We start from the raw sequence: 18,057 nt of genomic DNA on the forward strand, positions 1-18,057 counted from the left end.
AGATTCAACACCGCCTCCAGTGCGCCAGTGCAGCCTTCGGCTGCCTGAGGAAAAGAGTGTTCCAAGACCAGGCCCTCAAAACTACCATCAAGCTCATGGTCTACATGGCCTGCATGTCGTCCTGTATGGCTCAGAGGCATGGACGATGTACAGAAAACACCTCAAGTCGCTGGAGATATATCACCAACGTGGTCCCCGCAAGATCCTGCAAATACCCTGGGAGGACAGGCGCACCAACATCAGTGTCTTCGTCCAGGCTAACATCCCCAGCATTGAAGCACTGACCATACTCAATCAGCTTCGCTGGGCAGGCCACATTGTTTGCATGCCAGACACGAGACTCCCAAAGCAAGTGCCCGATGTGGAGCTCCTTCATGGCAAACGAGCCAAAGGTGAGCAGTGGAAATGTTACAAGGACACCCTCAAAGCCTCCCTGATAAAGTGTGACATCATCACTGACACCTGGGAATCCCTGGCCAAAGACCGCCCTAAGTGGAAAAAGTGCATCTGGGAAGGCGTTGAGCACTTCAAGCCTCAACGCCAGTCCCACTCACACCTTCCCTCGGCGACTGTCTGCCCCACCTGTGACAGAGTCTGTGGCTCTCGTATTGGACTGTTCAGCCACCATAGAACTCATTTCAGGAGTGGAAGCAAATCTTCCTCGATTCTGAGGGACTGCCTATGATGATGATTACCAATAGCCTGTACAGTTGTAGCAGGACTTCTCTGCTTTTATACTCCATCCCCCTTGCAGTAAAGGCCATTATTCCATTTGCCTTCCTGATTACTTGCTGTACCTGCTGTAATTACTCAAGAGTCTGGTTACTGTAAACTCGCTCAAGTGCAACCTGATCCATCTTTATTCCAGCACAAGAATGCCAGCGTGACAAGGACACCCAGATTATATACAGGTGACCAAGCACACATGCCACATGCGTACAGCCCGATGACCTCTGACCGCGGTGCCCTCTGGTGTCTGGTGACCCCCAAGCATTAATACATAACAACATCCCCCTTTTAAAATCTTAACAACAGTCTTTTTACAAATTAAGATGGCCTGGGGCTTTCCTCTCATGAGTTGATCGACTCAGTTCAACTTTGGCTCTGGGAGAGTGCTCTGAGTCGTTGAGAACGAGGGCTGAGTAGCCAACCTGATGGGAGTGGTCATGACCACATCAGAGACTGAAGGTTCAGAGTCAGTAATGTCAGCAGAGTCCTCTGATGAGTGAACAATGGTTGGTTGGTCACGGACTGCATCTTCTCACTCGGTTCCACAGTTTAACCTGGTCAAGTTGTCTCCTGCATGTTTGCCCATTCTTGAGCATGACAATAAACACTCTGTTACCCTCTTTGGCTGTAACAGTGCCGGCGATCCACTTTGGACCTTGACCATAGTTCAGTACATAAACTGGATCGTTGACCGAGATGTCACGTGACACGGCAACACGATCATGACACCATTGCTGACTTTGACGTCTGTTTTCAACATGATCATTCAAATTAGGATGAATAAGAGAAAGCCTGGTCTTGAGATTTCTCTTCATCAGCAGTTCAGCAGGAGGAACCGCAGTAAGCGTATGAGGTCTTGACCCGTAGCTGAGCAATATACATGACAACCGTCTCTGCAGTGAGCCCTGAGTTACATGTTTCATATTTTGCTTGATCGTTTGAATGGCACACTCTGCTTGATCATTAGAAGCAGGCTTGAATGGAGCTGATCTCACATGTCTGATGCCATTGAGTTTCATGAACTCCTGGAACTCAAGACTTGTGAAGCAAGATCTGTTGTCGCTTACAACAATGTCAGGCAAACCATGAGTAGCAAGCATGATACAAAGGCTCTCAATGGTAGCTGCAGACATGCTGGATGACATAATAATACTCTATCCACTTAGAATATGCATCTACTATGACAAAAAACATTTTTCCTAGGAATGGGCCCACAAAATCAATGTGGATCCTCGACCATGGTTTGGATGGCCACGACCAAAGACTCAGCGGAGATTCTGCTAGTACTTTACTTAGCTGCATGCAAGTATTGCACTGATGCACACATGATTCCAGATCAGAGTCAATTCCAGGCCACCATACATGAGACCTAGCAATGGACTTCATCATGACAATACCAGGATGAGTGCTATGAAGTTCACGTCCAAATTTTTCTCGACCTTTCTTAGGCATGATTACACGATTATGAAGGCCAACATGCCATTTGCCTTCCCAACCGCCCACTGTACCTGCATGCCCACCTTCAATGACTGATGTACCATGACACCCAGGTCTCGTTGCACCTCCCCTTTTCCTAATCTGTCACCATTCAGATAATAGTCAGTCTCTCTGTTTTTACCACCAAAGTGGATAACCTCACATTTATCCACATTATACTTCATCTGCCATGCATTTGCCCACTCACCTAACCTATCCAAGTCACTCTGCAGCCTCATAGCATCCTCCTCGCAGCTCACACTGCCACCCAACTTAGTGTCATCCGCAAATTTGGAGATACTACATTTAATCCCCTCGTCCAAATCATTAATGTACAATGTAAACAGCTGGGGCCCCAGCACAGAACCTTGCGGTACCCCACTAGTCACTGCCTGCCATTCTGAAAAGTATCCATTTACTCCTACTCTTTGCTTCCTGTCTGACAACCAGTTCTCAATCCACGTCAGCACACTAGCCCCAATCCCATGTGCTTTAACTTTGCACATTAATCTCTTGTGTGGGACCTTGTCAAAAGCCTTCTGAAAGTCCAAATATACCACATCAACTGGTTCTCCTGTGTCCACTCTACTGGAAACATCCTCAAAAAATTCCAGAAGATTTGTCAAGCATGATTTCCCTTTCACAAATCCATGCTGATTTGGACCTGTCGTATGCCACCTTGATTGCTGCACTGTCGAGCATCGGTATGAATTCCTTAGTGTAAGTACGCAATCTGGCATTGACTGGACTCAGCTTCGGTTTCGCAGCCTAAGTGTCCTTCAGCTTGTCGAATGTCCTTTGGCTCATTATCGACTGGCTCACACCCGTGTCCAGCTCCATTGATACAGGCACGCCATTCAACTTCACATTAATGACCATCGGCTGACTCTTGCTCAGGAATGAATACAGTCAATGCACTTCCTCCTCGGGTTGCATATCCGGGCCATCACTGAACTGGTCCTCATCAACCACTGGTGAGCCGCACCACTCTTGCTCCGTTGTGGACACATCCTGTGAGGATGCCCCACTTTCGAACATCCATTGCATGAGTATTGTCTAAACCGACACTGATGAGGCCGATGATTGCCCCCACAATGCCAACAGGGTGAAATCTGGTTCGAACCAGTTGCCAGGCTCTGCGCAGTGGCAAGTTTTGTGTAGGCAGCTCTGCCCAAAAACGACGCTATCTTACTTGCCGTGGAACTCCGACTCGTCGATGATATCTGCCTCAAATTATCATCCGTCGTTGTGTATGCCTGGGCAGTCACGATGGCCTTTTTCAAATCCAGCGTCTCTGCAGCCAATAGCTTCCTGAGGATCGCATCATGGCTGATGCCTAACACGAAGACATCACGCAGCATGTCTTCTAGCATGTTCCTGAACGTACACGGCTCAGCAAGACATTGCAGGTCGGCGACAAATCCCGACACGACCTGGCCCTCAGCACAAGCAAGCGTGTAGAAATGGTCGTGTGATATGATGATCCCCTTTTGTGACTTCAGATGGGTACCCACCAATGTACACAATTCCTCATACCCTTTTTCCGCTGGACGTACAGGCGAGAGAAAATTCTTCATGAGGCTGTAAATTTTCAGACCTCAAACGGTGAGGTGAACTGCCCTGCGCTTAACTGTGTAGGCTTTTGCCTCCATGCCGTTGGCCACAAAATACTGATCCAGACGGTCGACAAAATCCATCCAATCCTCGCCCTTCACGAATCTCTTCAGGATCCCAACCATGCTCATTGTGCATGCAAAGGTTCTTAAATTACCTCGTCACCAATTGTAATGACTCAACAGTCTGGTTACTGTAAACTCACTCAGGTGCAACCTGATCCATCTTTATTCCAGCCCGAGAGTTCCTGCGTGACAAAGACACCCAGCTTATATACAGGTGACCAAGCACACATGCCACATGCGTACAGCCCGCTGACCTCCAACCGCAGCGCCCTCTGGTGTCTGGTGACCCTCAAGCATTAATACATAACACATGCAGACTAACCTTTTGTGTTTCATGCACAAAGACCCCCAGGTCCCTCTGTACTGCAGCATTTTGTAATTTTTCTCCATTTAAATAATAATTTGCTTTTTAATTTTTTCTGCCAAAGTGGATAACCTCACACTTTCCCACATTATACTTGGACATCTTGCAGACATGAAACATCGAAAACTTTCAGCAGGCACCAGACTGGTGCAAATAATAAAGGTTGACCTGCCTGAAAACCATTCCCTTCAATTAGTGCTCCCCAAGTGGCCAGCTGAGTTGACAATGCCTCCTCTTTCTGCCATTGTTCTTGCCTGGCAATACAGCAGGGGGTGGGAGGCAATTTCACATCCGGGGTGGTATCAGGTCACACTTTATGGTGTCACGATTTGCGAGACGCTAGAGACCCAGGTGGTAAGAGTTAGCGGCAGCACTAAACTGGCATTGAAGTTTGCGATGTTGCTGAATCTGTCGCCCCTCCCTCCCCCCCAGGCGCTAACGGGAGGTGCTAAGCAGCCGAATTTTTCCCACCCATGATGTACATAAGATACTAGGTGGGATAGAAAAGGTTAAACCGGAGCACTATTTTAGGGTAAACCACTACTATAGGACAAAGGGACACTAATACAAACTAGTAAATTACAATTAGGAATTATTAGATAACACTTCTCCACACAGTCATGACAATCTAGAATGGTCTTTCGGCTGGAGTAGCAGAGGCAAAATCTCTGGATTCATTCATGGGGCAGTTATATCCTATGATGGGGGATTCCATAGATTCCTATGAGAGAATGAACTAAGTGTAGCAAATGATGCCCCTTATCTGTAGTCTTCCTTGTGACTGTCACTCTATCAGAATTGAAAAAGTCTGCATCCGTCGGCAATTTAATTTCTGTGCTTTATTCGTGGATGCATTAAACAGCTCATTTTACACCGATTGGCCAAGAGTTTCCCCTTTGCGCGCAATTGGCGATCCAAGCGCAAATTGCTCTCAAAATTGTGCTAGATTTAAGAAGTGTTATTTTTGCTTAAGTTTCTGCTCAAACTTATTGCATATCGCTGAACGTACTATACAGAACCATTTACTTGTTACATTGGTCGGAATTTTCTGAGGTAAGAGCGGGTGGAGGCGTTTGGGGGCTGGAGTGAAAGTTGCAAAAATATGAACCCTGACCCCCAACTCACTTCGAACCAGCACACTTTCACTTTTCACTCAGGCCAGGTGCGGGGAGGGGGGAGGCGGGGGGCAGGTTGGCAATTTAAATATTATAATGAGGCCTGAAACCTCTACTTTAATCTGCTTTGCAGGTTTTACTGCAGGCGGCCGGGGATCCCGGGGCTCAGGATTCCCAGTGGCTGCAACGAGGCAGTCTCAGCCTCGGGGAGCAATGCTTGTGGGCCATGAGGAGCAGGAGTGCTTCCTCACAGCCTCCCAAACTCCCCCACCATTAGCCTGGTCCACACTGGAGTTGGGTAATGGACTCCCACCCCCCCGGATCACATCACACCCCATCCTGGGGATAGGGACCCCCCCGCGAGATCGGACCACCCACCTTACCTGTTGCTGCGGCCTCCTCTGCACAAATAGAAGCCAAAATGATGTATGACAAAAATCTTGGCTCAAATGTGACAAACGACCAGGGAGTCAACATTGTTAACGCGGCACACAGTTCTCCAGGCAGACAAGGGCAATCGGACATGCCCCAGCATGTAGTCGAACCCAAAGGGGGAATTCAACAGAGACAATGGCTAGCTGAACGGCGATTCATGCGATCGCAATGGACAATGCAGCCAGTAATGGGGCCATCAACACCTGTTAATGGTGCGCTTAAGGACAGTCAGAGATGATTGACTGGTAATGGACCTTTTGTTTCCAACAACGGGGCCTCCAGCTCATGCTGGAGGTGTGGAGGCAACACACCAAAGCTTGCAGGTATCAGCAATATACCTGCAGAAGTTGCAACATCAGCGGTCACTTGGCACGTATGTGCAGGAAGCCTGCAGCCAGGTTGATGTACGAGGAGAACGGGCCCGATGTAAGCCCTGCGAGGCCAAATGAATACTGGGGGAAATCGCTGGAAGCTGAAGCTCAGCGAGTTTATGTGGCGCACATATACAGTTCATATACCAGGACGCCACCGATAATGATGAAAATGCTCCTCAATGGCATCCCAGTATTAATGGAGCTAGACACGGGGGCTAGCCAGTCCCTGATGAGTATCAAACAGTTCGAAAGGTTAGGGGTGTCCAAGGCCAGGAGGCCAAAATTATTGCCGATTGACGCACAGCTACGGACATATACAAAGGAGATCATTCCGGTGCTAGGCAGCGCCATGGTAGTCGTGACCCACAAAGATTCGGAGAACAGGTTACGACTCTGGATTGTCCCGGGGGACTGTCCTGCACTACTGGGGAGGAGTTGGCTTGCTGTCATGAACTGGAAATGGGGCGCTATCAATGCAATTTATTCTGTGGAGCGAGTATCATGCTTACAGGTCCTGGACAAATTTGACTCATTATTTCAACCCGGCATCGGCACTTTCATGGAGGCCAGGGTAGTGATTCACATAAACCCGGACACCAGGCCAAAGCGGTGCCGTACCTGATGCAGGAAAAGATAGAATGCGAATTGGACCGCCTGCTGAGGGAAGGCATCATCTCGCCAGTCGAATTTAGTGACTGGGCGAGCCCGATAGTGCCGGTGCTCAAGGCGGATGGGTCGGTCAGGATATGTGGCGATTACAAGGCCACCATCAATCGAGTGTCACTCCAAGACCAGTACCCACTACTGAGAGCGGAGGACCTCTTTATGACCCAGGAGCTATCCAGTGGCAATCTTTTTTCAAAATTGGATCTGACCTCAGCTTACATGACCCAGGAGCTGGCGAGTGAGTCAAAGAAGCTGACCACCATCACGACACACAAGGGGTTGTTTGAGTATAACAGATGTCCGTTCGGGATTCGTTCGGCTGCCGCGATCTTTCAGCGAAATATGGAAAGCCTCCTCAAGTCAATTCCAAGGACGGTGGTTTTTCAAGATGAAATCCTCATCATAGGTCGCGATACTGAAGAACACCTCCACAACCTGGAGGAGGTGCTACGCAGACTGGACCGGGTAGGGCTGCGACTGAAAAAGGCGAAGTGCGTCTTCTGAGCTCCAGAGGTAGAATTCCTGGGGAGGAGGGTAGCAGCAGACGGGATCAGACCTACTGCGTCCAAAACGGAAGCGATCCAGAGAGCACCCAGACCCCGTAACATGACGGAGCTGCGTTCGTTCCTGGAGCTCCTGAACTATTTTGGTAACTTTCTTCCCAAACTGAGCACGCTGTTAGAGCCGCTACACGTGCTCCTACGCAAAGATCGCAATTGGGTCTGGGGCGACAGCCAGGAAAGGGCTTTTGATAGAGCACGCAATTTGTTCTGCTCCAACAAACTGTTAACGTTATATGACCCGTGTAAGAAACTTATTTTAACTTGCGATGCGTCGTCCTATGGGGTCGGGTGTGTGTTGCAGCATGTGAATGCCAATGGTCAGTTACAGCCGGTAGCTTATGCCTCCAGAAGTCTGTTCCAGGCAGAAAGGGGCTATGGGATGGTAAAAAAGGAAGCGCTAGCATGTGTATATGCAGTAAAAAAAATTACCCAGTACCTGTTTGGCAGGAAATTTGAGCTGGAGACAGATTACAAACCCCTAACGTCCCTTTTGGCCGACAACAAGGCCATAAATGCGAATGCATCGGCCTGCATAGAGAGGTGGGCACTCACGTTAGCCGCCTATGACTACACAATTCGGCACAGACCGGGCACTGAAAACTGCGCCAATGCACTCAGCAGACTCCCACTAGCCACCACTGAGGGGGCAACTGAGCATTATGCTGGAGTCGTCATGGCTGTTGAAGCTTTTGAAAGCAAAGGCTCACCTGTGACAGCCAGTCAGATTAAAGTCTGGACAAATAAAGACCCGCTACTGTCTTTAGTTAAGAAATGTGTCCTGAATGGGGACTGGGCAGCCACGTACGGGGCATGCCCTGAGGAATTTAAACCGTTTCATTGGCGCAAGGATGAACTCTCGATTCAGGCCGATTGCCTACTGTGGGGAAACCGAGTAGTCATGCCCCAGATGGGCAGAGAGGTGTTTATCAGAGAACTTCACAATGAGCACCCGGGCATTGTCATGATGAAGGCAATTGCCAGGTCACATGTGTGGTGGCCAGGAGACCTGGAATTTTGTGTTCGCAGGTGCAACACGTGTGCTCAGCTGGGCAACGCACCCAGGGAAGCCCGCTTAGTACCTGGTCCTGGCCCGCCAAGCCATGGTCACGCATCCATGTGGACTACGCAGGTTCTTTCATGGGAAAAGTGTTTTTGGTAATAGTAGACGCCTACTCCAAATGGATTGAGTGTGCCATTTTTAATTCAAGCACATCCTCTGCCACGGTAGAAAGTCTACGGGCAATGTTCGCCGCCCATGGCCTACAGGATGTCTTGGTCAGCGACAATGGCCCGTGCTTCACAAGCGCTGAATTCCAGGACTTCATGGCAGGCAATGGAATCAACCATGTCAGAAAGGCACCGTTGAAGCCGGCTTCAAACGGCCAGACGGAACGACCGGTGCAGATAATCAAACAGGGGATGCTCAGAATTTAAGGGGGTTCCCTACAAAGCTGCTTATCACGCCTCCTGTTGGCCAATAGATCCCGACCACACTCGCTCACAGGGGTTCCACCCGCAGAGCTGCTAATGAAAAGGACGCTCAAAACCAGGTTATCCCTTATACACCCTACTATGAAAGAAATTGTTGAGAGCAGGCGTCAGTCACAATGTGACTACCATGACAGGAATGCGAGGGCGCGATGTATTGATGTCAATGACCCTGTTCTTGTCCTTAATTACACTGCAGGGCCCAAATGGCTTGCAGGCACTGTGATTGCCAAAGAGGGGAATAGGGTTTTGGTAGTTAAAGTTACCAATGGACAAACCTGCCTCAAACACATGGATCAAACTAAAAGGAGATTCAGCAACCCCATAGAAGAAGCAGAGGAAGAACACGACGTAGAGTACACTCCACCACAGGTGACCGAACACCGGAACCAAGTGGAGGAGAGCCCAGTCACTGTGGGCAGTCCGGGCAGGCCTGAGGCACCGCAAACAGCAGACACTCAGGCCAGCGCCCAACAACCGGAGCCCCAACTCAGGCACTCTACAAGGGAGCGTAAACCACCAGAGAGACTTAGCCTGTGATCCCAATAAGACTTTGGGGGAAAGGTGATGTCATGTATTCAACTATCATTTTAACCCATGTATAAGCTGACCTAAGTTGTACACCTTGAGAACATTGACCACAAGGGGGTGAACTTGTGGGAGACATTCCTAATCTGGACTTTCAGGTATAAAAGGGGAAGCTCCACCACCTTCATCACTTGAGGTCTTGGTAATAAAGGTAACTGGTCACAGAGTGATCTTCTCTCAAGTATGGGCCTCGTGTGCATTTATACTGTATAGTAAGGACATATCACTAACTAAAAGCTTTTAAACCGTACCATTAGTTTCCTTGCACCTAAAAAAAAATCTTAATTTTAATAGCTTCTTTGAAGGCCCGTAAACACTTACAATTAGCGGAAACTCGCAATAGTGATTAATTTGATCGGGGGCGTGGCCAGTTTTGTTGGCGTGGCCGGCTTCAAGTACAATGTTTTTTCAACTAGCACAAAAAAAAAAAAAAAAAAAAAATCGCAGAAACTCGATTTGTACTGGACATAAATTGTGCTTGAAATTCCTTGATCTTGTGCACTGGTATGACCGAGTTCGAGTGAATTGCACTGATAAACCAGAGCAACCTAGCAGAAAATTCTGTCCTGATTACGTTTGTATGCTAATATTGCAAATAGTAATTTCTAGGCTGATGTTCTAATTAATTCATTCTGGTTGAAGCACTAATACATTTATATAAAAAGGAACTATGTCATTTTTTTTAAGAAAAGTTATCCAGTCTGGATGGGATGCATCCTAGGTTGCTGAGGGAAAAAAGGATAGAAATTGTAGAGGCTCTAAGCCACAATCTTTCAATCCTCCTTGTATATGGGGGTGGTGCGAGAGGACTGGGAGATTGCAAATGTTACACCCCTGTTCAAAAAGGAGAGAGGGATAAACGCAGCAACTATAGGCCAGTGAGCCTAATGTCGGGGGGAGGAAATTTTAGAGACAATAATGCAGGACAAAATTAATTGGCATTTGGAACAGTGTGGGCTAATAAATGAAAGTCAGCACGGATTTATTAATGGCAAATCATGTTTGACCAACTTGATCGAGTTACTTGATGAAGTAACAGAGAGAGTTGATGAAGGTAGTGTGATTGATGTTGTGTATATGGACTTTCAAAAGGAGCTCGACAAAGTATCAAATAATAGGCTTGCGAGCAAAATTAAAACCCATGTGATTAAAGGACAGTGGCAGCTTGGATATGAAATTGGCTAAGGGACAGAAAGCAGAGAGTAGTGGTGAACAATTGTTTTTCAGACTGGAGGGAGATATACAGTGGTGTTCCCCAGGGATCAGTATTAGGACCACTGCTCTTTTTGATATATATTAATGACCTGAACTTGGACATACAGGGCATAATTTCAAAGTTTGTAATGATAGGAAATGTAGTAAACAGTGAGGAGGATTGTAACAGACTTCAGGAGGACATAGACAACCAGTAAAATAGGCAGACACATGGCAGATAAAATTTTATACCGAGAAGTCACCAAGAAATCAAATAGGGAATTCAGAAGTAACTTGTTTTACCCACAGAGTGGTGAGAATGTGGAACGCACTACCACAGGGAGTAGTTGAGGCAAATAGTATAGATGCATTTAAGGGGAGGCTAGATAAGCATATGAGGGAGAAGGGAATAGTGGGTTATGCTGACAGAGTTAGATGAGGAAAGATGGGAGGAGGCTCGTGTGAAGCACAAATGCCAGCACGGACTGGTTGGAATGGCCTGTTTCTGTGCCATATATCCTATGTAATCCTGTGTAATTGGCAAGAAGTCCAATATAAAAGGATCTAGGAGTATAGAAACGTTGGTGTTTTGCAGCAGTTTCAACATCATTTCCTAAATGCAGTAAAGTTTAACACAGAAAATTGGCAAGAAAGTGTGGGGTAGATTTAAACTTGTAGTGCAGGATGGAAAACTAGTGCTAGCAAACGGCTGCCCATTATACACTCTGCCTGATTTTACTTTCCAGTGAACACAATGGAAAAGAACATTTGGTAGGTATATAACGGGTAGCCAATCCGCTATCATCAGTTTTCCCCCTATCTTTACAAATTAAAATCTACCCCGTTAAATATGTAAGTGAATCCATAGCAAGGCTGAATAATTAGTTTAAGCTGTGCATAGAGACAAAATAATGCACCTGTCTCATCAATAAAGTGTGCTAATAAACCCTGGTCACAATACAGGACTGGTGGTCATCTAAAGTTATAATGTGAATGCATTCTTTTTCTACCATGCTTCCCTTGCAAATTCTCTTTTAATTTTATGTCTGCTGCATTTTTCTCTTTATTGGTTATTTATTTCTCATGCTTTTGTTGTACATGGATTTCCTCTATCTTTTCATTCCCCATTATTTGTAAATTATTTTGTACTTTCTATGTCTCACTAATGATCTTTTACATTAATTTACTGTTTTCTATTAAGTACTTTGCACGTCTTTTTACACATTGTCTCCTTTTCTGTGATTGATGTGCTTGTTGATTCTCTTCCCCCTCTTTTCCACCTTTTTCTATTACTCCAACCTTACTCTCTTAATCTTTAATCTGATGAAGGGTACAAATCTGAAATGTCATAACCTGTCTTTTCTCTTTATAAATGCTGATTGACCTGCTGTGTATCTCCAGTTTCTATTTAAGATTTCAATATTTTGCAGATTTTTCTTTCCTGGTCAAAATAGATTTTCTTTTGCTTAACTTACTTTTTCTTCAATCTTCTATCTTTTTCTGCTTGTGTTCCTAATTTGCCCAGTCCAAGGGAATCTTGGTTACCAATCTCTGCATCGAAAATACCTGCTGAAAGGAAGTGTGAGCTCAGGGTAAAAGCAACAGAATTACCAACATCTTTAGCCATATGAGTATTTGTTACATTTCAGAAATAAACAATACATGTTACTTTATTTTTATTTGTTTTGTGTTTGTTCGTATTAAGGCTACCGGCAACAGTTGATCATGCTTTCAAACTCTGCCTGCAATAACGCTAAATTATTTATGAAGCACCATTTTCATTGTCCATATATTCCACAGAGATATTGGATTCATGACGATGTTATGTTGTAATTTTGTGTCTCTGAGGATCAATTGAGCTGTGAGTGACCAGTAGAGTGTGAAAAGCTAAAGGCACGTGGAGTCCACAGAAGTTCAATCCAAGAGGGTGTATAAAATTATGAGGGTTCTAGATAGAGTGGATAGGAAGGACCTATATCCCTTAGCAGAGGGGTCAATAACCAGGGTACATAGATTTAAAGTCTTTGGTAGGAGGTTTAGAGGGGATTTGAGGAGAACTTTTTTCACCCAGAGGGTGCTGGGGGCCTGGAACTCACTGCTTGAAAGGGTGGTAGAGGCAGAAACCCTCATAGCATTTAAAAAATACTTGGATATGCACTTGAAGTGCCGCAACCTATAAGGCTACGGACCAAGAGCTGGAAAGTGGGATTAGGCTGGATAGCTCTTTGTCAGACGGCATGGACACGATGGGCCGAAAGGCCTCCTTCTGTGCTGTAAATTTCTATGAGTTCTGCATTGAGGTGCAGTTGAACAGAAGGAGGGTACACAGTGCTCGAGAAAGGTAAGTTATGGATGTAGGAACCCCTGACATATGTTATTTAACTTAACAGGAATTCCTGTGAATTACCACTTCCCAAGATGTGAACATAAGAACATAAGAAATAGGAGCTGGAGTAGGCCATTTGGCCCTTTGCACCTGGTCCACCATTCAACAAGATCTTCTACCTCAACTCCACCTTCCTGCACTATCTCCATATCCCTTAATTCCTTTAGTTCTCAAAAATTTATCGACCTCTATCTTGAATACAGGTTGAACCTTCCTTAACCGGCACCCTCGGGACCTGGCTTGTCCCGAACGAGGGATTTTGCCCGATGAGGGGTGGTCACGTGTTTGGGTGGACTGCGCCTTTAAGTGCTGTTGCTGGGGTAAGTATGTGTGTGCGCTGATTGGTTGGACCGGCTGTCAGTCAGTTAGTCAGCCAATCAGTGTGCAGAGGGCCTCAAAGAGCCGGCGGGCCCCGAAGATCTGGCGGGCCGAGAAGAGTCGGTGGGCCCGGAAAAGTCGGCGGGCCCAGAAGAGTCGACGAGCCCCAAAAAGTTGAAGGACCTCGAAGAGTCAGTGGGCCTCAACAGGCCCCGAAGAGCCAGCGGGCCCAGAAGAGTCGGTGGGCCCCAACAGGCCTTGAAGAGTCGGCAAGCCCTGGCAGGCCCAGAAGAGTCAGTAGGCCCCAGCGGGCCCCGAAGAGCCGGTGGGCTCAGAAGAATCTCCGGGCCCTGATGAGTTGGCCCGGCCTCGAAGAGTCGGCGGGTCCCGAAGAGCCGGCAGGCCCAGAAGAGTTGGCGGGCTCAGGCGGGCCCTGATGAGTTGGCCCGGCCTCGAAGAGTCGGCGGGCCCCAATGCGTCAGCGGGCCCCAGCAGGCCCAGAAGAGTCGGCGGGCCCCAGTGGGCCCAGAAGAGTCGGCAGGCCCCGGCAGGCTCTGATGAGTTGGCTCGGCTTCGAAGAGTCGGCAGGCCCTAAAGAATCGGCCCGACCCCCCCCAGAGGGACCGCCGTGGGGAGGAGCAATCGGCCCGAGGACTGTGGCTGCAGGAGTTGCAGCAGGGTGATTAGGAGGAGGCAGCCGATTGAAAAGAAAGATTATATTAGTGAGTAGGATTTTAGTGAATAGAATGGTCCCAGACGATGGGCGGTGCCGGATAAGGGAGTCCCGGATAAGAGAAGTTCAACCTGTATACTCAACAACTAAGCATCCACATTTTGAGACTGTACTCAGTGTTCTAGATTCCCCAGCCAGGGGAAACATCTTCTCAGCATTAACCTTGTCAAGCCCCTTAAGAATTTTATATATTTCAATTAGATCACCTCTCATTCTTCTGAACTCTTTGGAATCCCAGTCTCTCCTCATAGGGCAATCCCCTCATCCCAGGAACCAGTCGAGTGAACCTTTGTTGCACTCCCTCTAAGGCAAGTATGTTTTTCCTTAGGTAAGGAGACCAGAACTGTATAGAATACTCCAGGTGTGGCCTCACCAATGCCCCGTACAATTGTAGTAAGACTTCTTTATTATTATACTATAATCTCTTTGTAACAAAAGCTAACATACCATTTGTAGTCCTAATTACTTGCTGTACCTGCATGTTAACTTTCTGTGATTCGGGTACAAGGACAACCAAGTCCCTCTGAATGCAAACATTTCCCAGTCTCTCGCCATTCAAAAAATTCAGCTTTTTTGTTTTTCCTACCAAAATGGATAACTTCACACTTCCCCACATTGTATTCCATTTCCCATGATGAAGCCCAAGCACTGATCCTTGCGGTACCCCATTAGTTGCAGCCTGCCAACCCGAAAAAATCCCATTTATTCCTACTCTCTGTTTACTGTCCATTAATCAATCCTCAATCCCTGCTAATATATTACCCCCAATCCCATGAATCCTAATTTTGTGTAACAACGCCTTGAGAGACACCTTATCAAATGGTTTTTGAAAATCCAAATACACTACATCCACTGGTTCCCCCTTATCCATCCTACTAGTTACATCTTCAAAAAACTCTAACAGATTTGTCAAGTACAATTTCCTTTTCATAGAACCATGTTCACTCTGCCTAATCATATTACAATTTTCTAAGTACCATGTTACCATATCCCTAACAATAGATTCTAGCATTTTACCTACTACTGCTGTCAGGCTAACTGGCCTATAGTTCCCTGTTTTTAACTCTTCCTTCTTTCTTAAGTAGCGGGGTTATGTTTGCTACCTTCCACTCCTTGGGATCTGTTCTAGAATCTTGTGAAGTCTGGAAGATTAATACCAGTGCGTCCACTATCTCCGCAGCTACTTATTTTAATACCCTAGGATGCAGGTCATCGGGTCCACATGTGTCGCCACTTAGTCCCATTAATTTCTCCAGTGTTATGGGGTTGAAATTCAGTTTCTATCGCCACCCATTACTGCTGGAGAGGGGCGGCTAACAGGTGGCAAAGGCCTACTGTCGGCAGTAAGCGGCATTCACACCTTTGGAGAAATTCCGTTGGGTCTTTGGCAGAGGTGCCAAGAAGTGACACTGGGCACCTCTAACACCACCAATGTGGTGATGCCATACAATGTGCAACGCCTCCTTGGCATCGCTGTTGCGATATTTGGTTTCAACAGCGGCCTTACTGGCAGGCGTTCTTACAGCCTGAAAAATTGGTCATCATCACCATAGGCAGTCCCTTGAAATCGAGGAAGACTTGCTTCCACTCTAAAAATGAGTTCTTAGGTGACTGAACTCAGATGTCGGTGGGAATGGTGCATTTCATCAAGGAGGCTTTGACGGTGTCCTTGAAACCTGGGGCTTGTTTGTCGTGTAGGAGTTCAGAGTAGAGCGCTTGCTTTGGGAGTCTTGTGTCAGGCATGCGCAGCGGATCTCAGGTGGAATTACTTCTGCATTTTTTCATTAGTTGTAATAGTGGGGAAGTGTGTGTGTGAGTCAGAGAAGTTTTAGTTTTTTCGCTTCCCGTTTTTTCACCTAGCATGGCGGCAGCCTCCCATTGCGAAATTGAGTAGGCCTCCTGAGCTCCCGCCCTATTAGCGCTGAGGGTGAGTGTGCAACGCCACTTTTTAGCACTGCTCTTTCATTTTTGGGCGTAAAAACTCAATTTGGCAGTTTGAGCCTGCACCTGCCGGTAAAATCAGCACTCAGGCAGTGACACCCCCTCAAAAACGCCGATATTGACTTTTGACCCCATATGTCTTTACTTATACTGATTTCTTTAGGTTCCTCATTCTCTCTAGACCCTTGGTTCCCCATTATTTCCAGAATGATTTTTGTGGTAGATGAAGAAGTTGGAGTGCCTATGCCTGTAATCAGTTCATGCACATATGTAAAGCAACAGTGATGGAAATAGACCAGAGCTTGAACAAAATGTTTGGCTGGAACAGCGACATGAGCTGGTGTGCATATCATTCAATGATATCAGAACTGTGTTAATCATTGTTTCTCTTTTGTATCCTCAGAATCAGCAAGCCAAGTTGGGGCAAAATAGGCTGCTGAAACAACCAAGCCAGCTAGCTTGCACTCTTATTTGCACTAACTTAGATGCAGTCAATGGGGATAACTAAGATAATGTAGATAAGACTGCGTGACAGCTTCTCCAGGGATTCAGGACTGAACGCAGTTTCCTAACGGATAACTCCAAAGAGAGATTTAGAAAAGTCTGTAAACCCTGTTGGCAGGGTATTTATGAGAGGATCTGGATCTTCCCTGGTGCTGTATTATATGAAAGATTTCCCATGTAGCCACTTGCTCCTCTTCTTTCTTCAGCAGATATGTTAGAAATAATGGGATCCTATTTTGCGCCCCGTTTAGTGTCTGGGTGGGGCGCAAAAATGATATTTTTGGCGTGAAACGAGGCGCGGAATTTTTGGCAATGTTTTTATGGCGGTGCTAAAACTTAGTGCCCGGCCGCTGTTTTCACCGTTTGGATGACGTAAATTGTCATGCATCGCTGCGCTAGTGCTCCGTGCGGAACGTTCGAGCAAATCGCCCGATTTAGCGTCCGCCCGGGAACCCACCAGCAAAAAGCAGTCACACCCAGGGTGCACCAGGCGCTAACGGTGGCATCTTGGAAACGGAAGAGAAAGTCGGAGTTCTGAGTGATTAAAAGCACTGGGAGAAGAAAGCTGCGTTACTGCATATTTTTGATTGTGAAGTTTACGTGAGTTTATAGTTTGTTTTAAAGGACATTTTAAAAGATGGGGCCATACCATGTCAGCCATTAATCTTGGCTGCTATATTTATATGGCATCGAGCTGGAAGGCGGCTTATTGATGATCATTTTCAACATAATCGAAGAAGTCACAGACGTATGGGGAACATCGCTTATACCTGCAGCTCTCTGAGGCACAATGCATTAGAAGGCTGGGCTTCCAAAAATAGGTGGTCACAGAGATATGCCAGCTCATAGAAACATAGAAATTTACTGCGCAGAAGGAGGCCATTTCAGCCCATCGTGTCCGCGCCGGCCGACAAAGAGCCGCACGGCCCCTGGTCAGCAGCCCTAAAGGTTACATATACACCTATGAACAATGATGGAAAGGCAAAGAGCACCCAGCCCAACCCACACAATTGCAACACCCCTTAGAAACATAGAAACATAGAAAATAGGTGCAGGAGCAGGCCATTCAGCCCTTCTAGCCTGCACCGCCATTCAATGAGTTCATGGCTGAACATGAAACTTCAGTACCCCCTTCCTGCTTTCTCGCCATACCCCTTGATCCCCCGAGTAATAAGGACTTCATCTAACTCCCTTTTGAATATATTTAGTGAATTGGCCTCAACTACTTTCTGTGGTAGAGAATTCCACAGGTTCACCACTCTCTGGGTGAAGACGTTTCTCCTCATCTCGGTCCTAAATGGCTTACCCCTTATCCTTAGACTGTGACCCCTGGTTCTGGACTTCCCCAACATTGGGAACATTCTTCCTGCATCTAACCTGTCTAAACCCGTCAGAATTTTAAACGTTTCTATGAGGTCCCCTCTCATTCTTCTGAACTCCAGTGAATACAAGCCCAGTTGATCCAATCTTTCTTGATAGGTCAGTCCCACCATCCCGGGAATCA

General features: G+C 46.8%; 1 protein-coding gene across 6 annotated transcripts in view; it reads right to left on the reverse strand.

Annotated features, from left to right (window-relative positions):
- The window catches only part of ppfia2 (PTPRF interacting protein alpha 2), a 639,866-nt gene that overhangs the window by 143,879 nt on the left and 477,930 nt on the right, over positions 1-18,057 (reverse strand). For 4 of the 6 annotated variants that reach the window (XM_070900188.1, XM_070900185.1, XM_070900186.1 and 1 more), the window contains one exon: positions 12,147-12,240. In XM_070900188.1, coding sequence (XP_070756289.1) covers positions 12,147-12,240 — 94 coding nt within the window. The remainder of the gene's footprint in view (positions 1-12,146; positions 12,241-18,057) is intronic. The other 2 variants (XM_070900187.1, XM_070900190.1) reach the window with 1 other exon arrangement.

Source organism: Pristiophorus japonicus, chromosome 15, assembly GCF_044704955.1.
Source record: "Pristiophorus japonicus isolate sPriJap1 chromosome 15, sPriJap1.hap1, whole genome shotgun sequence".
Lineage (NCBI taxonomy): Eukaryota > Metazoa > Chordata > Chondrichthyes > Pristiophoridae > Pristiophorus > Pristiophorus japonicus.